General features: G+C 44.2%; 1 protein-coding gene across 11 annotated transcripts in view; it reads left to right on the top strand.

The window, feature by feature from the left end:
* Positions 1 to 24,071, top strand: part of CSGALNACT1 (chondroitin sulfate N-acetylgalactosaminyltransferase 1) — a 379,255-nt gene that overhangs the window by 350,090 nt on the left and 5,094 nt on the right. For 10 of the 11 annotated variants that reach the window (XM_074384017.1, XM_074384016.1, XM_074384023.1 and 7 more), the window contains 4 exons: positions 3,487 to 3,665; positions 5,187 to 5,281; positions 15,413 to 15,494; positions 19,171 to 20,824. In XM_074384017.1, coding sequence (XP_074240118.1) covers positions 3,487 to 3,665; positions 5,187 to 5,281; positions 15,413 to 15,494; positions 19,171 to 19,460 — 646 coding nt within the window. In that variant the 3' untranslated portion in view covers positions 19,461 to 20,824. Of the gene's footprint in view, positions 1 to 3,486; positions 3,666 to 5,186; positions 5,282 to 15,412; positions 15,495 to 19,170; positions 23,190 to 24,071 lie in introns of those variants that run through there. The other variant, XR_012513249.1, reaches the window with a different exon arrangement.

Below are 24,071 nucleotides of genomic sequence, written 5' to 3'. Positions count from 1 at the left end.
ATGCACACCACCAAATTACCACTCTCCCCTCTGAATTTGTAGCACTGTCTCTCTACTGTTCACTTGCCAGTCAATCAGTCATCTGTAGATTCGTCATTTCTTTCATGCCGTTACCTCAGTTTCTAACACCATCATGTATTCTTATTTAACTGTGGGGATTTTCTCAGGATGGTGGCAAAAACATTAAAGAAAAATACTAGAGATAGCATTAAGTAATAATCACAAACTTGTTGGAAGGGTGAGAGGTTTTTGCATAGTTTCAGTAGAAGTTTTGACTGAAGGCAGCCTAAATCCCCTTTACATTTAGGTAATAAGAAAAGCAAATAGCTAGAATATGTGGATGAGTTTATCTGAATAATGTGTTTACTCATGGGGTCTTAAAATTAACCTTTGAGTGAGATGGCCCTGTTTGGGGGAGGTCGACCAGCGAGATTACTCTCCAATGGTGTTTGCTTTAGGCTCAGAACCTGGCCTTTAATATTTCTCCATAAATGTCTTAACTTAAAGCTTTGTTATTAAATCTATACTGAATAAATGCAGAGAGGGCCAATTATTCAGGGTCGTGTAGCTGCAATCTCTCTGTGTGAATGGCTCACTAGCCCCTAGTCCATTCATTCACTGGAAATTTGTGTCTGAGTGCATTTATTCATCTGTTATGCAGCTGGGGTCTGTGGGATGGACCCTGGCATTTAACTACTCAACATGATTTAACTTTTGTAAATATTTGACCTATCTATGCAAATGGACTATAGGCTGTTCAAGAAGGAGGTTCTTGGTGTTGCAGCTCATTTAATGCAGTCTATTAAGAGCCTTTATTCTTCTTCCCTTGGCAAAAGTCACTTGCCCTTGTTCAGGAGTTTTTATAGTGGTACTCTACTAGAGTAGATCCTGGAACCCCTCCTGGAGCAGGTACCAGAATTATGAGTCAGGTGCAATCTGAGTGAGGAAGGACTCGCTCATACATTGCATTTGTACTTTGAAAGTCCACAGATATCCCTGTATAATGGGGAGGGAGAGATCCCAAAAATACAGACCTTGAAACAATGAAGAAAGCAACTGGCTACTGGCTGTGTGTATTAAATACACAGAAAGTTAAAGCAAGATGGACTACAGGATGAGATGCCTGTAGATGAACATGTAAAAATCAAGGCATCTCCTGTGGGTAAAACTTTACTGGAAACTGACCAAACAGGGAAGACAGAAATGTGTTGAGCTGATTTACAGGAACTGGGGCTGCAGACACCTGAGATATGAAGGTGCTTGCAAAGACCTCAGACCATCTGAATGTCTTTGGAGACAGGAGGATAGCACTGTCCTTGACTGGCATCAAACCTAATACTGAAAAAGTTTTGAAACATTAAATTCAATGCAACACACAGAAAATGGACACTGGGGGCACCCACCCAGAGAAAAGACTCAAGACAGAACTCTATCTTGAGTCCTGAAAAAGGACGAGCATCCCTACAAATGTAGATTGATGCTAAAGTGAATGCAGGATCATAGAAAAATAGAGCCTTGGCCAGGTGTGGTGTCTCATCCCTGCAATCCTAGCACTTTGGGAGGCCGAGGTGGGAGGACATCTTGAAGCCAAGAGTTAGGCAACAAAGCGAGACTCTGTCTCTATTAAAAATTTTTAAGAATTAAATGAACATGGTGGCATGCACCTATAGTCCTAGCTACTTGGAAAAGTGAGAGAGGAGGATCGCTTGAGCCCAGGAGTTTGAGGCTGCAGTAGGCTATGATCATTGCCACTGTACTTCAGCCTGGGTGACAGAGCAAGACCCTATCTCTAAAAGAAAAAGTGCATTATATACAAGCATATATAATTTACATATATAGAATAATTTTATTTACCAAGGAAAAATAGCATCTTAGCATGTAAAGGGGACTTCGAGCGCTGTAACCCCTGGAATTTTTACCTTGAAACAGAGACAAAAGCAGTAGAGTGACTTGACTCAAATCCACCAGAGACACAGTTAGGTTTAGAATCATTCATGTATTCATGCTCTCATTCAAAAACATCTGTTGAATACCTAGGGGGCCCCAGGCATGGTTCTAGCCCTGGATCCAGGTTTCTAGCCTCCTAGACCAGTGCTGTACCCATCATGAGGCCTCCTACCTTGATCTAAATCTGGAAAGCATGTTTGGCATCAGATTCAGACAAAGATGGGCCCACTGATCCCCAAGATAAAAAACCAAGCTCACTCCCAGATCTAAAAGAAGAAGATGAGTCAAGGAGGGAGTAGCAGAACTAGTTTTACTGATTCAATTCCAGTTACAAATACAACTTAGCATTTTAAAAGCTTATGACACTGTATTTGTGTTGGTCTTTACCCAAGATAGGTACTTGGAGTACAAACTTTACGCACTAGAAATGAGTTTCTGTACCTTTTGAATACAAAGAATAGAGAGAAGTTGGGGAATGGGGATAAGCCAGGTGACAGGCAGGATGGGGAGTGTGAGAGGAGAGAAAGCTGTGAGGAAAAGAAAGGTGTTATTGACAGGAAAAGGGATTTGCTAGGCTGAAAGAGGACTGAAGTTGGTTCTCTAGTTTTATTTGGTAGAAGACAATACCAGTCCCACTGGGTACGGAATGAATTCATGGAACTCAAGCTCAAGACAGGCCCCATTTCAGAAGGTTCTTCTGTCCCTGGGAAAGAACAAGAAATACAAGAAACATTCTGGCTTCACTACCTTGGGCCTGGGAACCCTTGCCCATGCTAATCACTGCAACAGCTGATGCCTACAGAGTACTGTATACTCTTGGCATTGTTTATCTAGTTAATAATTCTGTGGGATAGTGAAGGAAGGTGTCATTATACCTATTTGGCAAATGAGGCCCCTGAGGTTCAGGAATATCCGTGGGCTTGCCTAGAACACAGAGCTCTCTATAGGAGAGCCAGGACTCAGTCGTCTTCTTCTAACTCCAAGTTGGTCACTTTACCTGCCATGCTATGCTGCTTTACCTGAGGATGGGGAAGGAATCTGGGATTTAAATCTCTCTGAGAAAAGACACACATCAAGAACATTTTGCCTAGCTCCTGGATTTGAACACAGATGAGAAGACGCTAAGTGGGGCCATTGCAATGTGATCTTACTTCCTTGGCTCAGTGGCCTCATTTTCTTGGCTCAGGATACATCAGTATTCTCGGGGGTTGTGTCTAGTCTTCCCTAGTTCCAGTTTTCGCCATCACAAAGAATAGTCATTAACAGTCAAAACAATACTGTTTGCAACAGGGATTAACTGCCAGAGAAACAAGGAAGAAATTGGTGTTAAGACTTCACTAGTGTTCTTGGTACCTTTGATTCCAGTGAGTTTCCGGTGAGTCTGAGCCATTCTCTAACTGCTTGGGGAGTCCCAGTGCCCTCAGGTTACAAAAGAAATGGGTCAAGACATGGATGGGCCCTGATCACATATTTTTTTTTTTAGGGTATGCTGCCAACATGTGGACATGTGAGTGACAGTACCTGGTCTTGCTTTTTCAGAGCTGCCAACTTCAGGAACTTTACCTTCATCCAGCTAAATGGAGAATTTTCTCGGGGAAAGGGACTTGATGTTGGAGCCCGCTTCTGGAAGGGAAGCAATGTGCTTCTCTTTTTCTGTGATGTTGACATCTACTTCACATCTGAATTTCTCAATACGTGTAGGCTGAATACACAGCCAGGTATGAATCCCCTCTTTGTCACGCTCAGGTGGCACTCAGCCCTCTGGGCCCATGTGTCATTCTCTTTATGGATCAGTTACTCCAACCTCCTGCTTCTGAATCAGGCTGTTTACCCCAATGGCAAAGAAAAGGAAAACCATCAGTGTTAGTCCATTCTCACACTGCTAATACAGACATACTCAAGACTGGGTCATTTATAAAGGAAAGAGGTTTAATGGACTCACAGTTCCACATGGCTGGGGAGGTCTCGCAACCATGGCATAATGAGAAGGAGGAGCAAAACAAAGGACAGCAGGCAAGAGAACATGTTCAGGGGAACTCCTGTTTATAAAACCATCAAATCTCTTGAGACTTATTTACTGTCATGAGAACAACATGGGAAAACGTGCCCCCATGCTTCAGTTACTTCCCACGAGTCCCTCCTGTGACATTCGGGGATTCTGGGAGCTACAATTCAAAATGAGATTTGGGTGGGGACACAGCCAAACCATGTCACCATCTGGTTTGATTTCTCCTTTGGGGTTACATCATGGGCCTGTCAGCCACCATAATTCTGGGATTCTTTTCCAAAGTTCATGTTTATAACCTCTCTTCCATCTGCAACTGGGAGGTCAGCTTTTGTGTACATTTCCAAGAGAAAGTGTGGTGGAGAGGATGTGGACCTGAAAAACTGCCCAACCCTAAACAGAAAGGAGTACCTGTAGGCAGTTACCTAGGGTGGAAGAACTCCTCACAGAAAGAACCCACAGAAGAAAAATGACTTTCACATACTCCACTCATAAGCAAGGATGATAGTCAACTGATGAGCCCTGGTACAACCATGCCAGTTGTTGAATAAAGAGCAACCACCCTAGACTCTGAGTCCAGTCCAACTGCCCAAAGTCAAAGTCTTAAATGGTTATTTAAGACTACCACATGAGCCAGCAAGTAAAGGGTTAGTGTTTGGTGGGGGTGGGGGCACCAGGACCCTCTTATATACCCACTCCCACAGGTGATATCCAGTGCCAGGTCATGGACTGTCAGTATTTCAAATATGATTCTTGTGCTAGGAGATCAGAAATATTTGCAGATCTGACTGTCTGGTCTGCTTGATGCTATACTTCTAAGACCCATTTTAGAGCTGAATAAAGGGAAAAGGAAAGATGGGTGCAGGCTGAGAGCGGTGTTTCACACCTGTAATCCCAGCACTTTGTTGAGTCAGGTGGATCACCTGAGGGCAGGAGTTAGAGACCAGCCTGACCAACATTGTGAAACCCCCTCTCTACTAAAATACAAAAATTAGCTGGGTGTGGTGTCAGGCACCTGTAATGGCAGCTACTCAAGAGGCTGAGGCAGGAGAATCACTTGAACCCAGGAGGTGGAGGTTGCAGTAAGCCGAGATTGCAGCTGTGTATTCCAGCCTGGGTGACAGAGTGAGACCCCTCTCAAAAAAAAAAGTGGGTGCAAATAACTGGGGTGTTTCAGAGGGCCAAATGTCAAGCAACTGTAACTTTAAGTGAGTATTTCTTTTCCAATTTGCAGGGAAGAAGGTATTTTATCCAGTCCTTTTCAGTCAGTACAATCCTGGCATAATATATGGCCACCATGATGCAGTCCCTCCCTTAGAACAGCAGCTGGTGAGTAATTACCCTGCAGATGTCTCTGTGTGGCTCTGTTTAGTGTCTGTCATTACCAGGGGCACCTGACCATGAGCAAAGGTGAGTGGAAATCTGTGCAATGATTCCCTTAGTAGTTTTTAAGTTTAGCAGATGTGCTGGCCTCTGCTCCCGGTGCCTCATTGATTAAAAGTGCTTGCAATATTTAAAGTGGAAAATAAATGGAAGCAGTACTTTACAGAAAGGTAATTTCACACCTTCATAGTTTCCGTCAATGGTTTTTGGAAACTAGTATCATTGCGTTATGGATGCAGCACAGTTTCTCTTGATTTTTACAAAATCTCGCAAGGTAACAAAGGTGAGATTTAGGTTCCCATTTGACAGAAGGCAGAAAGGGGTGGCTCACCCCAGGGAGGGAGGGAGGGAGGAAGAGAGAGAGAGAGAGAGAGAGAGAGAGAGAGAGAGAGAGAGCGAGAGAGCGCGAGAGCGAGCGCGAGCGCAATTCCCTGGATCTTACAGGTAAATTAAAGTCTTTGTGAATTTGAAGTGGAAACTCCTAGTGCCCTACCCATAATGCCACTGTTCCCACACATCACAGTGCATGGGTGGACATTAGCATTAAAGGAATCACTGGCAAGGTGGCTCTCAAAGGAATATTGAAAGGACTTCTCTGCTAAGATCTGACTGCATAGGTGATGGATAGTGTATGTACATAGCCCCCAAGGGTCCCTGTGGGCTGAGATGTCTCTGTTGACACAGGCAGTTGGTCCATTTTACAGAGAGGCAGTGCAGGCAGCAAAAGGAAAGGCAAGCTGGAAGAGGATCTCTGTGTTGCGTAGGCATGGCACCCATGCATGGAATTTCTCAGCTCAAGCTAGTCTGTGATCTTTCCCTGCAGGGAGATGAACCAGGTTTGTCTGAAGCTGTGTTCTGGCTCAGGCTGTATCTCAAGGTAGCCTTCCCATCTGAGGGATGTCTGTTCTTCCTTGCTTTGGGTAGGTCTGCCTCTTAGGCTATTGAGGACCCCTTATGATGGAGGAAGGGCATCTACTGTGGGAACCTGAAGACGTGATGGCACCAGGTCTCTCATGCTTCCATGCAATGGGAGAGGAAACTGATTTCCATTGAAAACATGTTCTGTGAAATTCTTTCAGGATTAACTTTGTGTGTAAGCTTCCAGAAATAGTGAAATAATAAGCTTCCAGTTCTTTCCAGCCCTGTCCTGTGCCTTTCATCTTCTTTTCCCCAATTAACTTCTAGAAGCTGATATTGTGATATTTTCCAGAAAGTTTCAACTTTTGGGCCCTCAGGATGGACAACATTCATGTCTTACCGTATCCCAGCATGGCTTCATTTTGCGGTGTACCAGATTTACTAATAATACAGTTCCCTTTTCCCCCATTGGAATTTAAATACCACAGATATTCTGTGTGTATTTTTTGTACTGTATGTATATCTATACTTTATACATAAAAACAGAGTTTTTCATACATTAAGCATCAGTTTTCAGCTGGGTGTGGTGGCTTACGCCTGTTAATCCCAGCACTTTAGGAGGCCACATGGGACTCACTTGAGGCCAGGAGTTTGAGACCAGCCTGGCCAACATGTGGAAAACCCATCTCTGTTAAAAGAAAAATACAAAAAATAGGCAAGGATGGTGACACATACCTGTAGACTCAGCTACTCAGCAGGCTGAGAATCACTGGAGCCTGAGAAGGAGAGGTTGCAGTGAGGTGAGATTGCACCACTGCATTCCAACCTGGGTGATGGAGTAAGACCCTGTCTCAAAAGAAACAAAAAATAGTCATCTGCTACTTAACAGTGGAGATACGTCATGAGAGATCCATTGTCGGGCAATTTCGTCATTGTGCAAGCATCATACGGTGCACTTACACAAACCCACATAGCACAGCTAACTAAACACCTAGGTTGTGTGGTATAGGCTATTGCTCCTAGGTTGCAAACCTGTACAGCATGTGACTGTTCTGAATACTGCAGATAATTGAAGCACAATGGTGTTATGTATCTAAACATAGAAAAGGCACAGGAAAAATATGGTGTAAGTGATTTTTAAAATGGTTCCCATGAAGGGAGCTTGTAACACAGGACTGGAAGTTGCTCTGGGTGAGTCAGTGAGTGGATGGTGAGTGAATGTAAGGCCTGCAACGTTACTGTCCACTACTGTAGACTTTATCACCACTGTAGACTTAGGTGACACTAAATTTATTTTTTAAAAGTTTTCCTTGACTGGGCATGGTGGCTCACACCTGTAATCCCAGCACTTTGGGAGACCACGGCAAGTGGATGACAAGGTTAGGAGTTCGAGACCAGCCTGACCAACATGGTGAAACCCCGTCTCTACTGAAAATACAAAAATTAGCTGGGCATGGTGGTACACACCTGTAATCCCAGCTACTCAGGAGTTTGAGGCAGGAGAATCACTTAAACCCAGGAGGCAAGGTTGCAGTGAGCCAAGATCGTGCCACTGCACCCAGCCTGGGCAGCAGAGCGAGACTCTGTCTTCTGCAGGGTGGTGGCGGGGCCAGGGAGTGGTGGTGGGGGGAAGGAGAAAAAAGTTTTCTTTTCCTTAATAATAATAAGTTAACCTTGGCTTCCTGCATGATCACCATCTTATATGCAGCCTTTTGTTGATGGCAATGTTGTTATGCAGTACCCAAGTTATCCTTACAAGAAACCATATTTAAATCATTTACACAATATTTTTCCTGTACCTTTTCTTGTTCAGATACAGAAATACCAGTGTGTTACAATTGCCTATGCTTACAGTTGTGTGATTAAGCAGCACATATCACCCTCATTGAGACAGAAACTTGTTTCCTTTCCCAGAGTTCTAAGCTTCTAATTGGATGGAAAGTGAAACAGGATACAGGATTTATTTTCTTTCAGCCAATGAGAGTTAAAGTTCCTTTGGTTTTAGGTAATGTATTGTTTTGCATTTGACATAGAATGTGATTAATATTTCCAATTCAAACTCATAAAGACCTTATTTGCTTGCAAGGGATTCTCATTTTACAATCCAGGGGTTTTATCCTTGTGTTATTCTTCCTGCAGAGGAGGAGTTCCAAAGGGAATTAGAGGCACGGTGCAGTTAGGCAGGGTTCTCACATCCTCAGAATTAGTGGTCAAAGCAGAAACCACTCAGATTCCCTGTGTCCGTTGCCAGAGGCTGCGAATTATCCTGCAGCCTCTGAAGTTTACTTCTAAATGCAATTTTGACCTTTCCTAGACCGTGGAAGTCTGATATTTGATTTCGGTATTTGGCTATTTAGTTGGGTGAAACAGCAGTTCTTCTCTTTGAGTTGAAGGACTCCCCGTTCCCAAAAGAAGTGTATGGTTATGTTTTTTACTGGACAAACCAGTTATTGAGCACTTGCTGCCTGCAAAGGACTGCCCTAGGTGCCAGTGGAGAAGTCAGGAGAACTGAAACACTTTGATTTATAGAAGTAGACTGGCTTGTCCCGGATTGCACAGCTAGCTACTGGCAGAGGTCAGGGAAAAATCAGGATTTCTTTATACCAGCACAGAGGAAAGAAATTTGCTTAGGATCTAGATAAGAACTGATGTATAAAGGAGATGTCCTGGCAAAAATTCCAAGGAGAACAGGAAACTATAGGAATTAATGTAATGGAGATAGATGATGTAGGTGGTGAGAAGGTATAAAATAAAAAGTAATTGTTGGAAATGGACCAATTGGTAGTGACTTCCTCTTGAGGGCACATTTTTGGCTCAATCTTGCGAGAGATGCTACCTATATTTTTATACATCCTTGGTAGCCTTCCTGGAATACATCAGTATCAAAGGTGAAGGGAGACACACATCCAGAATGTTGCTGTAATGAAAGTTACTTTTACAAACAAATGCTAGCCTTTACTAGCATCCCTTGAAATAGGATCACGTTAATCAATGTATGTTATTCCTTCTTGTGGCAGTTGCCACTGTCATTTGATTAGTGTTTTGCCTACAGACAAAAGCAAGAGTCCACATTTATGACTGGGTCTGTTTCGACTACTGTTGTTTTTCCCCCTCTAATTATAGACCATTAGTAATACATACTAAATGAAACTATGGGATTTTATACTAATATTTAAATTTTTTAGTTTAAACCTTGCTGGTGTGTTAATGTAGAAACAGTTTGTTGAGAAAGGAATGGCTATAATTTAAATAAACATTAACTTTAGACGTTTCACATTCCTGGTTCAAGTTTTACCAGTTCCTGTTTAGGTCACCACAGAGCCTCCTACCACTTCTATCTTTAGCCTTCTTCCCTCCCCTAGACTTTGGTTTTTTTGTTCACCCTCTGCCAGAAATAGTTTTCGAAAACAGAGATTCATTCAATTTTTAAAAATCTTTTTTGGCACAGAGCCAGAGATGTGCTGGTAAATATTTAACAACCTGTTCTCTGAAAAGAGGGTGCAGGGAAAAGACCTGATGTATAGCATTTGCCAATTTTCATGGTGTAAATACTCCCACCATGGCCTATTTCAGGCTACCAGCCTCACGTCACTGAACACAGGGTTGGGAGGAGATTTGCGCAATCCTTGTGAGCTGATGCAAGCTGGCTCCAGCACAGCATTGCAAGCCCCAAGTCCTTGTTGGGATTCATTGTTCTCCACAGACTGACTCTCAGATGTATGACAGAGAAAATATCTGTAAACCCCAAAACCTGACACATGGTACCAGCTCTGTAGTCACCCAAGCCAGCCCTGTTGCCCAGTGAGCACATCTGCTCTGTCTCCATGGCTGTCACTGCAACTTACAGCCACCTCCTTGCCATTTCTAATGCCCACAGCATCCCATGGACACATCTTGGTCTGCCATGCAATCTCGCACCTCAGTTAAATCTAATGACTTTGTGATACTGTTCAATGTGTGCACCGCATGCCGGCTTCTGTCTTTCCCTCTCTCTGGTCACACCCTTGACCTCTGAACCTCCCTTCAGAAACTATTTTACCATTGCAGTTTCATTGAAACCTTTTTGTAAATTGCCAAATGATCGTGGCACATCCTGTGCATCCTTGTATTCCATTTTTATTTATTCGGGAAACATACACTCGCTAAGTACCAAAATTAGTGTGAACAGATGCCATTTATGGAGCCTTTCCAGAAGTGAGCCCCATGCCCACATTATCTCATGTGACAGTCAGTAAGGGAAAAGGTACAATTATTCTCATTTCACAGATGAGGAATTGAGGGTCAGATGCCCTTAGTGGCTAAGTGGCAGGGATGGGAACTCGAGTGCCTTGCCATGCCATGGAGCTGCAGCTGGGCCGAGGATGCTGGGCAACAGGGGATACATTTTTTTCCCTCAAAGTGCTTCCGGGGGCAACAAGGGTATCTAGTTTTAGATGATAGGCTCTTGGAAATGGGAGAACCTGGATGACTCCTTGTTTAGCAAGATTCCCTTAGGAAACACAATGTGTTTTTTACACAGACACCTATAAAAGACTTACGGAAAACTGTAGTGAATGCAAATAAATCTGGGAGGAGATGGCCTTTGAGTCTGTTCTTAAATGATTCTTTGAAAGCTATGGCTGTAGAATACCTTATTTCTCAAGAAATGGAACTGTCTCCACAGTGTTAGAATTGTTCTGGGCTTAGCTATGTTGGCTGAATGATCTTGGGCAAGTCATTCTACCTTCATACCAAGAGGCCACAAGAGGATGGCATGGAGCCCTCCTGGCATGATCGCTGAGCCCTGAGGGCCCAGATAAAAAGGAATGGACAGCCCAGGGCATGGGGCGCCCAGCCTGGACACAGACAGCACCACAGCTCAGGGAGTCTGCTCCTCCCAGGCCAGAAACTGCTATGTAATTGACATGACCCAGTGCAAGATCAAAATTTGAGCCCCTGCTCAAAAAGTATTATGAATATTCATGATGCCGACAGCAGGTATGGGGCTTTCATGCATGGGGGCCTGTGGAATGGCATGGGTCATTTGCCCATAACCTGGCCCTGCTCACAGGGGTTGCTATGAGTGCAAGATGGGCCAGACACAGTCTAGGTGCCTGGGAGACTCTCTGATTTAGAGAAGGTACTGCTCTGCCTGAGTAGTTGCTGTTTATTTTATTTTAGGGTCCAGATTGTTTCATGGGCAGGTGTCCAAGTCGGCACCATTAAACCAGACGGGCGCTGACCGCAGCCCCAGCTCACATGCAGCTGCAGGACGGCTGTCTTCCCACATCTTGGGGGAGAGATGCTGATTTGTGCTTTGTGTTTTAGTCCTAATAGAAAATAATCATCCCAGTCACGTGAATCACCCACAGAGCTGTGGCTCTGGAAAGCAGGGCTGACAATTGTCCTTTTGTGGTGTATTCATGCCATGTAGTACTCTGCTGGGATCTCAGGTGGGGAGGGAGCAGGTGCTGCAGAGAGAGTTGAAAGGAGGCCAGCCATCAGAGGACATTTTAGAAAATGAGGATAGCAGGCTGGGTGTGGTGGCTCATGCCTATAATCCCAGCACTTTAGGAGGCTGAGGCAGATGGATTACCTGAGGTCAGGAGTTTGATACCAGCCTGGCCAACATGGCAAAATCCCTTCTTTACTAAAAATATAAAAAATATAGCTGGGCATGGTGGTGCATGCTTGTAATCCCAGCTATTCAGGAGGTTGAGGCATGAGAATCACTTGAACTCAAGAGGCAGATGTTGAAGTGAGCCAAGATCATGCCACTGCACTCCAGCCTGGTAACGGAGTGAGACTGCATCTCAAAAGGAAAAAAAAAATGAGGATAGCACTTGAAAACAGATCAGTGAAATCCAGGACAGGAGGAAGAGATGTTTTTCTTTTAAGAGTGTCGCCTTCATCTTAGGGTTCCTTCCTCCTCTATTGTAGCAGACATCATTGGTGCATCACTTGTCAGTGCTTGAACGGAGTGGTGGAGCTACTCACACCTGCAGCAAAGTTTCTAAGAAGTCACACACTAGGCCTTAGACTCCAGGGAGCTGAAAACATTTTTGTCCCTTGGTCCAGAGCCACAGGATTCTCAGAGGTTCATGCCACGCATTTCCCAGGCCTTTGTTGGGCCGCTTGCTGGCGAGCACCTCCTACTTGCAACATGTCCATTTCCACTGGCTTGGCACCATCTCTGCCCTATGACTGCTCTTGGTTCATTCAGTGAGGAAGTATTTACTGAGTGCCTGCTGTGTGCTGGACAGTGTGTTTTGTGTGCTGGAGATGCAGCCGTGAACAAGACCAAGTCCTGAGCTTACATTCACCATGGCTGGTGGCTGAAGAGAGCGGAGAAGCAGATGCATCAACAGGATCATTTCAGAAGCCAGAATTGTTAGAGAGAAAACAAACCAGGGAGACAGTGCAGCACGTGGCACTGGGAGGCAGATGCATAACACCGGCCAGGAGGGTCAGGATGACCATCTGAGCAGTGACATTGGAGCAGAGCTTAGTGATGAGTGGGTGAAGGGTGACCCAGACAGGAGGGACTGCAAGTATCTGGCCTTGGAGATCTGTGAACATGGAAAGTCCAAGGGGCAGAAAACAGGCCTTAGATAGGGCTGAGGATTAGGGAACTGTTGCAGCGCTTCACATGGGAACGTGATGTCATCAGTTGCGTGCTTGAGGGCACACACTTCAGCCAGACTGCCCATTGAGAGCGTCCTTCCAGTTAGCAACTCAGCCCAGCTGTGGGTAGTGGAACATTCACTAAGGGAACTCCGTCTTGCCCTGAAATTACATACTGTGGGCATGACCAAATCACTTTCCTCAAAGGCTAAACTTCAACAAGCTCTTCAGATAGTGGCTTTTTGTGGCTTGCCAACTTCCAAACCGACTTTAATAAATGTTTACACAGCTCACTCCCCAGCTCATAATCCAGATTGCCTCCGTCATGCTGTTCCCGTGTGAGGGTCACCGTTCACCTTGTTCAACCTTGTTAGGCCCTCCAACAATGCAGCCCAGTCTCTGGATGCCTCCCGCTTGTCTTTCTCCGCAAGGCTTGGCCCATTGTTTTTCCTGTTTGACGTGTTCCTTTTTAAACTCCTTGTATATCTCAGCCAAATATTTCAAGTTTGAATACTGGCATTTCTCTTTGACTTCATTTTTACCTATGAGCTTAGGGAATTTGTCTAGGTTGCCAGCAGAAGGCATATGAGGTCATTTGCTGTAACAGAAACCGTGTACCTGGTAAGGCAGGGATAGAACAAAATCCATTTTTAAACAATTACTCCTTTTTAAACAACTACTGGGCATGGTGGCTCATGCCTGTAATCCCAGCACTTTGGGAGACTGAGGCGGGTAGATCACCTGAGGTTGGGAGTTCGAGACCGGCCTGATCAACATGGAGAAACCCTGTCTGTACTAAAATACAAAATTAGATGTGCATGGTAGCACATGCCTGTAATCTCAGCTACTCGAAAGGCTGAGGCAGGAGAATCGCTTGAACCTGGAAGGCAGAGGTTGCGGTGAGCCCAGATTGTACCATTGCACTCTAGTCCAGGCAACAGAGTGAAATTCCATCTCAAAAAAAAAAATTACTCTGTGGAGACTTTTCCAGACTTTCCTGCCTTGCAAAATCTTTCCTGTTGATACTAATGAAATTGCCTAGTCATTTGGGAGATACTGTGTAACGATCCTGTATTGTAAAGTAGAACCGGAGAATACTTGCTAGGGACAGCTTTAACCAACAGAACCTCTCTTGGTCCTTCCTTTCCTTGGGCAGTACTGATGCTTGCAGGGGAGAGTGGCAGCACGTCCCCATTCCCTGGGGAATGGAAGTGACATCTAGGTTGTGGTGAAAATAAGGCTGTTAGGTACTTCACAGAGTAAAAGAATGTTTGAGATGCATCAGCCCTTCTGCAGGACACTTATCCAATGTAATTAGCCTGCCGTGAAACTTGAGGAAGAGGGAATAAGAGTGATATGTTAAACACGTGGGTGTGAAAGCTGAAAGACACCTAAGGGATGAGGGAGCTCAACCCCCTCCTTAGAGAGGGAAAAAAATAGATGCATGAAGAAGTGAAGGAGTCTGTCTGAAGTGAAAAAGCAAGCCAGTGGTCACACTGGGACAAGACTGGTGCTTCTCGCACGTCATGCACTGTTTCTAATTAGCAATGAACAGAGCCAGATGTCCCCCCCCAAAAAATACAGAAATCCACGGTGGGGGAGAGAAATCTGCCGCCGCCCTCTCTGCCTTTTCCCAGGGGAGGGGCTGTGGGGATGTCCTTTCATCCAGGCACCTTATGTTAACTGCAGGAATAAATTATGAAAAACAACTAAAATCTCAAAACTGTTCCCAGAGTTCCCTCAGCTGAATACATGTGTATACATATGTACACATGGGTTTTTTAGAAGGCTTGCTGTTTCAGCAAATATACTGGAAATTTACTTGCAGAGTAAGAGACCGGGCAGTGTTTGGATGGCCTCTCCACAGCCCTGCAGGCTGGCACCACAGTAGATGCTTTTGAGAGCAGTTTGGTTTTAAAATAGCACGAAGATGAATGGACAGAGTCTTTCTTCAGAATCTGGACTTTCAGTGCCCTTTCCCTCAGCAAGCGAGAGTTAGCAGAGCTGGAGAGCTGGTAACATACTGAAGTCTCTTAGATATTTCTTTTTCTTCCCTGAGGGAGTGCTGTGTGTGGACCGTGCCAGGGCAGCTGAATTCCGAGTTGTTCTCTATCCCTTTTCTCAACTTCCTGAGCCCTTTGCTGGATCACTGCCCAGGCTTGTGTGAGGGGCTCAAGCTTCCAATTCTCACTGGCACTGGTGTGAGGCTAGGCACGTAAGTGGCTTTTCCATGGCACTGCTCAAACAAAAACTCTCCCGTTTGTTTTTGATTGTGTGTGTGTGTGTGTGTGTGTGTGTGTGTGTGTGTGTGTGTTTTCATACCTATACCGTAGAAATATTCCAGCCAGAGGTGCCAAAAATCACAAGAGCTTGTTTTGGGACTGGCATGTGTACTGTAGTCCTTACTCTGCAAGGACTCAAATCCATCTGCGTTGCCTGCACCAGTTGAGGCCTTTGATCACTGATGGGATAAGCTGTTTATCACTCCACACTCCACAGTGGTTCACAGGAGTTTGGGAACACTCTATTTTTGTCCACCCTAAACTTCCCCCTGAAATGACAGTGCTTTTTTTTTTTTTTTTTTTTTTTTTTTTTTTTTTTTTTTTTTTTCTGTAGGTCATAAAGAAGGAAACTGGATTTTGGAGAGACTTTGGATTTGGGATGACGTGTCAGTATCGGTCAGACTTCATCAATATAGGTAGGACAAATCTGCATCTCTACTGCCACCCAGAGGCCACTGGCCCATGCAGGCCTCGAAGGAATCAAGTCGGGTTTCCAAGGAGTCTGGTGGGGAAGGTCATGTCATTGCCTTTCTTTAAAAAAAAAGCTATTACAGACTAGGCACAGTGGCTCACACCTGTAATCCCAGTGCTTTGGGAGGTTGAAGTAGGGAGAATCGCTTGAGGCTAAGAGTTCAAGACCAGCTTGGACAACATAGCAAGACCTCACATCACAAAAAACCAAATGCTGTTCCTCATGTCATAGACAAAGGGCTGGACCAAGAGGAAGCGTGGAAGTGGGTGGCATTTTAGCCCCTATAATCTCCACCAGCACCTCTCAGTCACCTCAAATAAGACACCTGATCTGAGATTAAAGGCTGCTTATTGCATACCCGCAGCTTTGCAGCACTCCAGGGCCTCCTCCCACGAGGGTCCCGGCCTCTCTGTCCTCTCCTGTAGAATATCCGTTTTTTTTTTTTTTTTTTTTTTTTTGACAGAGCCTTGCTCTGTCACCCAGGCTGGAGTGCAGTGGTGCTATCTCACGGCAACCTCCACCTCTTAGGTTTCAGTGATTCTCCTGCCTCAGTCTCCTGAGTAGCTGGGACTACAAGTGCATGCTACCATGCTTGGCTAATTTTTGTATTTTAAGTAGAGATAGGGTTTCACTATGTTGGCCAGGCTGATCTTGAATTCCTGACTGCAGGCGATCCACCAGACTCAGCCCCCCAAATTGCTGGGATTATAGACATGAGCCAACGCACCTGGCCTCCTGTAGAACATCCTAAGCTTTCCAGTAAGAGTATGAGGGAAATAAGGGAATTGGGGGGAAACACATACTCAAAAATACCCAAAATTCTCTCTGCTAACCTTCAAAATTCCGGATGTGACTTTAAGCTCTGACTGAATGTGCAGTTGCTGTCAACACACACACACATGCACACACACTCATGCACACAGATGAGCACATGCACACACACTCATGCACACATGCACACACATACAGATGAGCACATGCACACACATACACAGATGGGCACGTGCATACACACTCATACACACATGCACACACACTCATGCGCACAGATGAGCACATGCACACACATACAGATGAGCACATGCACACACACTCATACACACAGATGAGCACATGCACACACACATGCACACACTCATACAGATGACCACATGCACACATACATGCACACATGCACACACATGCACACAGATGAGCACATGCACACACACATGCACACATGCACGCAGATGAGCACATTCATACACACATGCACACACACTCATGCACACAGATGAGCATATGCACACACATGCACACAGATGAGCACATGCACACATACATGCACACACATGCACGTAGATGAGCACATACACTCATACACACATGCATACACACTCATGCACACAGATGAGCACATATACACACACTCGTATACACAGATGAGCACATACACGTACACACAGATGAGCACACACACTCATACACAGGTGAGCACATACACATACAGATGAGCACGTGCACACACACACACACAGATGGGCACATGCACACACACACATGCACACAGATGAGCACATGCACACACACTCATACACATGCACACACACACAGATGAGCACATGCACACACACACATGCACACAGATGAGCATATGCACACACATACACGCACACACATGCACACAGATGAGCACATGCACACATACAGATGAGCACATGCACACACACTCATACACATGCATATACGCACATGCACATGCCTGTGTGTTTCTAGAGCACAGAGAAAAAAGGCCCTTGGGATTCAGGTGAGGAGACCAAGCCTCTCAAAAGCAGAGAGACCCTTCCAGGCCTCACAGCAGGTGGGAGGTAGAGTCAGGATGAGAATAGAGAGCCCTCTGTTCCCCTTGGAAATGCCACCTCATCTTTCCGTAGCGATACTGACTCTGGGATCTCTGAAGGGATAAAGTTGCAGATTATGCGTGACCTGGGTTTGAATGAACATGGCAGTAAACCTTGATCTCAGGTGCAGGTGCTCAGACTGGACCCAGAGACTCTGTGGAGTCAGAGGGACCCTGCCCTCAGGGTGGCCTGGAGCGTCTCATCCCCAGGTCCCCTGGGAGCCGCTGGTCTCACTGGCTTCTAGGCAACTCCCCCTCAGGTCCAAGGCCTAACGCTTCTCATTTTAAAATTGGGGAGGAGGGGTAACCCCATGTTTTGCTTGAAGATAAAGTGAACTACAAGGACTACAGAATCCTCAAGGAAATCACCAGATTAAAGAAAAAAACAAGTTGAAGTCAAGTCCTGTTAGGAGCAGAGCACTTGGGATGCAGTCTCTGTGTGGTGGGTGCCTGGCAGACACTGAGCAGCTCACAGCACGTGTTCTTGGACACATATAAGAGAAATATTCCTAAATGGTGATGTGAAAATCAGCTTTCCAAATAGGACATTTAAAATTTTTTCTAGGCTGAGTGTGGTGGCTGCTGCCTGTAATCCCAGTACTTTGAGAGGCTGAGGTGGGCGAATCACTTGAGGCCAGGAGTTCAAGACCAGCATGGCCAAAATGGCGAAACCCCATCTCTACTAAAAAATGCAAAAGTTAGCCAGGCATGGTGATGCGTGCCTGTAATCCCAGCTACTCTGAAGGCTGAGGCAAAAGAATTGCTTGAACCCAGGAGGTGGAGGTTGCAGTGAGCTGAGCTCATGTCACTGCACTCCAGCCTGGGTGACAGAGCAAGACTCTGTCTCAAAAAAATAAATAAAAATTAAAATTTTTCTAAAGATTTTCGCTTAAAGAAACTGTTCCCTTGACATGAAGTTTTTTTTTTTTTTTTTTTTTAGTAGAACTTCAGGATTGACTGTGAGGCCAGTCCCTTTTAGATGACTAATTTCACCAGCCTGTGGTGGAATCACATGCAGCTTTTCAGGACCACTGCAGCCTATGAAATGAATAGTGCTTTGGGGGGATGTGACTTTTTCACACCGAGATCCTCTTTCACTCCATCACACCAGAAGCCCCTGTTTTCTTCTCTGTTTGCAAGGACATGAGAAGATCACATCCTAACAGAAGCACAAGAATTTGCCTTCAGAGGTTTCAAGCTGTAGTTTTAATTATTATAGGTACATATAGTATATATTTATGGGATACATGTGATGTTTTGATGCAGGTATACATGTGTAATCATCACATCAGGGTCATTGGAGGTACCCATCATCTCAAATATGTATTATATTTATCACTCCTGTAGTTATTTTTAAATATGCAATAAATTATTGTTAACAATAGCTGATTGATAATCACAGTAAGTCATCTTATTGTGCTACCAAATGCTAGATCTTATTTTTATACCCATTAACCAAAAGTCTGGGGCTACTCATTAGCATCTCTTTAATGCAGGCAAATGCTTGGATTTTATTGGAGGTCCTGTCACCTGAAGAAGTTGGTGCTGTCTGCCATGATATTTGTCTTTGTTGGGGAATTCCTGGGGTCTCTGACTCTGGTGGACACTCTCATACCTCGGAGGGGTGGTGAAGCATACATCCCCCCAATCATGTTTTAATGAAAAGTTTGGTGCTTGTGCAACTCAGAGAAGCAAAACAGGTCAGTGCAGCATGATTCAACAGTGTGTTCTCTCCTGACAGGTGGGTTTGATCTGGACATCAAAGGCTGGGGCGGAGAGGATGTGCACCTTTATCGCAAGTATCTTCACAGCAACCTCATAGTGGTGCGGACACCCGTGCGAGGACTCTTCCACCTCTGGCATGAGAAGCGCTGCATGGATGAGCTGACCCCGGAGCAGTACAAGATGTGTATGCAGTCCAAGGCTATGAATGAGGCATCCCACGGGCAGCTGGGCATGCTGGTATTCAGGCACGAGATAGAGGCGCACCTTCGCAAACAGAAACAGAAGACAAGTAGCAAAAAAACATGAGTTCCCAGGGACGGATGGTTGGAGACATTTTTTTCTTTCCTTTTGCAATTACTGAAAGTGGCTGCAACAAACAAAAGACTTCCATAAAGGGTGATAAAAGAATTGGACTGATGAGTTAGAGATGAGAGAGCCTCCATTTTCTCTCTGTTCAGCTTTTTACAGCAGAAATCAAAATCTCCACTTTGCCTGCAAAAGTAGCCCAGTTGCACCCTGTGAAATGTCTGACAAAGGCAGAATGCTTGTGAGATTATAAGCCTGATGGTGTGGAGGTTGTGATGGTGCTTACAGCAAACTGAGACCTATTGTTTTGTGTGCTTATTGAAATATTCATGATTTAAGAGCAGTTTTGTAAAAAGTTCATTAGCGTGAAAGGCAAGCTATTTCTCCTCCTGTGATGAGTGATCCTATCAGCAGGGCTTCAGTTTCTAGGAATGCTAAAATATCAGAAAGCAGGAGAGAAGATATGCTTATTATGATCCTTGTGAGTACATTAAGCAAAATCAAATGGACCAGAAAAGAAATTGTAAATATCGTGTCGTGTTCCCCCAAGATTAACCAAAAATCATCTGCTTATCTTTTTGGCTGTCCTTTTAACTGTCTCCATTTGTTTCTTGTATTTAAAAATGCACTTTGTTTTTGCTTGTGAGTTATAGTCTGCTTATTTAATTACCACTTTGCAAGCCTTACAAGAGAGCACAAGTTAGCCTACCTTTTTATATTTTTTAAGAAGACATTTTTAGATGCATCATGAGAACTTTAAGTTCAAAGCATCAAACTGATTCCACATCCAAGGACATGCCAAATACTGATTCTGTCAGGCACTGAATGTCAGACCTTGAGTCATATAGAAGAAATGGTTTGGCTACTGATAGAGACATATAGATACTTTGATCTGAAGAGTATTTTCGAAGAGGAGCGACTGAACACTGGAGGAAAATAAAATGACACTTTCTTCTTGACAGAAAAGGAATTTCGTTCAGACTGGTGATACTGCAGTGTATCTAAAAGTCAGAAAACACATTTTCTCCTTTGAAGTGGGGACTACTTTCTTACCTGTTTAAATAAACCAAAGCATACCGTGTGAACCAAACAATCTCTTTTCAAAGCAGGGTGCTTCTCCTGGCTTCTGGCTTCCATAGAAGAAATGGAGAAAAATATATCTATATATTTTGTGAAAGATCAATCCATTGGCCAGAATCTAGGGGGATGGAAGTTTTTGCTACATGTTCATCCACCCCAGGCCAGGTGGAAGTAACTTAATTATTTTTTAAATTAAGCAGTTCTCGATCACCAAGACGCTTCTGAAAATTGCATTTTATTACCATTTCAAACTATTTTTTAAAAATAAATACAGTTCACATACAGTGGTTTCTACATTCATGTGGAAATTATTTATTAGCCAGCACCACATGCATGAGCTAATTATCTCTTTGAGTCCTTGCCTTCTGTTTGCCCACAGTAAACTCATTGTTTAAAAGCTTCAAGAACATTCAAGCTGTTGGTGTGTTTAAAAAAAAAAATGCATTGTATTGATTTGTACTGGTAGTTTATAAAATTTAATTAAAACACTGGCCACAAATGGAAGGTGGTATTGCACAGCTAATAAAATATAATTAATGGATATGACTGCTTTGTGAGTAAGAATGCCATTTTGTTTAGTTTTTGGAAACAATATTTTGTGCAGGGACCAGGGTTTCTCAGCCTTGGCACTACTGACTGTTTAGGCTAGGTAACTCTTTGCTGTGGGGGGCTGTCTTGTGTACTGTGGGATGTTTAACCACATGCCTGACCTCTACACACTAGAGGCCAGGAGTTTTGACAACCCACCCAATTTTGACAACCAGTGTCTTCAGTCATGTTCAAATGTGCTTAGAGGGGAAATCACCCCTGGTTAAGAAACCCTGGGCTAGAGGGAGAAGAGAACCATAATGAAAAATCTGAATTACTTATACACTAATGTCTGTTTTCATTAGAGGAAATTGAGAAATGATTTCCAAGGCCTCTTTCAATTCTGTGCTTAATATTGTCATATGTGGCTGGGCACTGTCTCTAATGCCTGTAATCACAGCACTTTGGGAGGCCAAGGTGGGAGGATCGCTTGAGCCTGGGAGTCTGAGATGAGACTGAACAACATAGTGAGACCCTATGTCTACAAAAAATAAATTACAAAATTAGGTGTGATGGTACATACTTGTAGTCCCAACTACTCAGGAGGCTGAGGTGGGAGGATCACTTGAGCCCAGGTGGTCAAGGTTACAGCAAGTCCTGATTGCACCACTGCACTCCAGCCTGGGCAATAGAGTGAGACACAGTCTCAAAAATATGTATTTTTTTCACATGCTCTGATGATACTAGTGATTTGAGGACTTGCCTGTCTCTGCTGTGGTTCTGATGGATTTGTGGTGACTGACCTGCATGCTCTCGCCCATATCCTCCCAGTGTCAGGAGGATGCATTTTCTTTCTTTCTTTCTTTTGAGACAGAGTTTCACTCTTGTTGCCCAGGCTACAGTGCAATGGTGTGATCTCAAGTCACTACAACCTCCACCTCCCAGGTTCAAGGGATTCTCCTGCGTTAGCCTCCTGAGTAGCTGGGATTACAGGCATGTGCCACCACATCCAGCTAATTTTGTATTTTTAGTAGAGACGGGGTTTCTCTGTGTTGGTCAGGCTGGTCTTGAACTCCCGACCAAAGGTGATCTGCCCACCTTGGTCTCCCAAAGTGCTAGGATTACAGGTGTGAGCCACCACACCTGGCCAGGAGGATGCATTTCTAACAAGACTGGCAGTGGCAATTCAATATTTTGACTGTGGAACTGGGCACCATCCACACTATACTCTGGGCTCATCAGCCATTTGTACTTGTTTAAATTGCAGACCACAGATGCCCAACACAGAGGTAAGAATTGTTTTTTGTTTTTTTTTTTAATTTTTTTTTTTATTGCATTTTAGGTTTTGGGGTACATGTGATGAACATGCAAGATTGTTGCATAGGTACACACATGGCAGTGTGCTTTGCTTCCTTCCGTCCCCTCACCTGTATCTGTCATTTTTTTTCTTTCCAACTTTTTAGGGGTTACCTATGCAGATTCGTTACATGGTTAAAATGTGTGTTGCGGGGGTTTGGTGTGCAGATTCTTCTGTCACCTGTGTAATAAGCGCAGTACCTGTTGTTTTTCAATCCTCACCCTCCTCCCACAGTCCACCCTCAGGTAGGCCCTGGTGTCTTTTGTTCCTTTCTTTGTTTTCATGGGTTCTTATCATTTAGCTCCCACTTAAAAGTGAGAACATGCAGTGTTTGCTTTTCTGTTCCTGTGTTAATTCGCTTAGGATAATAGTCTCCTGTTCCATCCATGTTGCTCCAAAAGACGTGATTTTGTTGTTTTTCATGGCTGTGTAGCTAAGAATTTTTTTTTTTTTTAACTTGTGGAGAGTAGCTGAAGAGCAGATGAAACAGCATCATATTAAACTATGGTCTGTCTTTCTTTTTTAAAGCTTATTCAGGTAAAACAGTTTTATCAAAGGGTAGAGACCCTCTTCAACAACGTGCTAGAGGAGAATACCCCCATTGCCTGCCAAGATGTGTGTAAGAGAAGGGTTGTAGAAGGGCCCACTAAAACATTAGAATTCGGAGGCTGGAATTTAAACTCGGCAAAGGAAAGCAGTACTGGAACAACGGTTTGAAGAATCCAGTCCCATTGCACGTGCACAAGGATGATGCTGAAGAAGCAGTGAGTCTCTACTCTCTCTGTTCCTATCCCTAAATTGCCCAGTGAGTAGTGCAGTTCAGTTTACTGAACTGGGCTCTCTAATATATGGGGGTCTCCTGCAGGCAGTAGTGTACTGGTATAGCATCGTGGGAGCCAGTTTTAAGCATTTTTTCCCAGTCCTCACTCTGTGTTGAGAAGCTGGTAGCTTGGATTCCATCCTGGTGGAAGTATTTACACCCTGGAAACTGGCAACCGGCAAATGCTGCAGATCAGCCATCCTCACCACCCCCAGGCCCCTAGGTGTGGCCCATTGTTAAATATTTATCCACACATCATTGCCTCCAAGTGACATACCTGGGCTCCCTGGGCTCTGTCTTTTCTGCATTCATCTACTTCCTAGCCCCTCTTTGTATTTGTAAATGTGGTCGACTGCCCCTTTCCACATCAGTGATGCTCAGGCCTAGGAAAATAGCTACCCAAAAACTAATTTTACTAATGTCTTTGTTGCAGGAAAAATCCTCCTATCTAATTGTATCTAATCAAGGTTCAGTGCAGTATAGTAGCTGATATCATAGTTTTCCCAGCCAGGCAACCTGAGTTCAAATTCCAGTTATTTCACTTGCAACTTACATGATCTTAAAGGAGTCCCCCAACATCTCTGTACCTTGGTCTCCTCATTCAGGGTGATGGATGCAATCCCCTGTATATCACACAATTGTTTTAAAGATTAAATGGGTTTATATGTATGAAACACTTAGGACATGTCAGGTACACTGTAGGTATTTAGTTATTAGTATTCAACACAATTCCTCACGTACAACTGTGTATCTGACAGTGTCTGTTAAGCTTCTTGGTATGCCCGCTACTACTTGGAAATAATCAGATGGCCATTATGGACTATAC

The sequence above is a fragment of the Saimiri boliviensis genome, chromosome 13 (assembly GCF_048565385.1).
Source record: "Saimiri boliviensis isolate mSaiBol1 chromosome 13, mSaiBol1.pri, whole genome shotgun sequence".
NCBI lineage: Eukaryota > Metazoa > Chordata > Mammalia > Primates > Cebidae > Saimiri > Saimiri boliviensis.
This window is presented reverse-complemented; position numbering and strand designations above follow the sequence as displayed.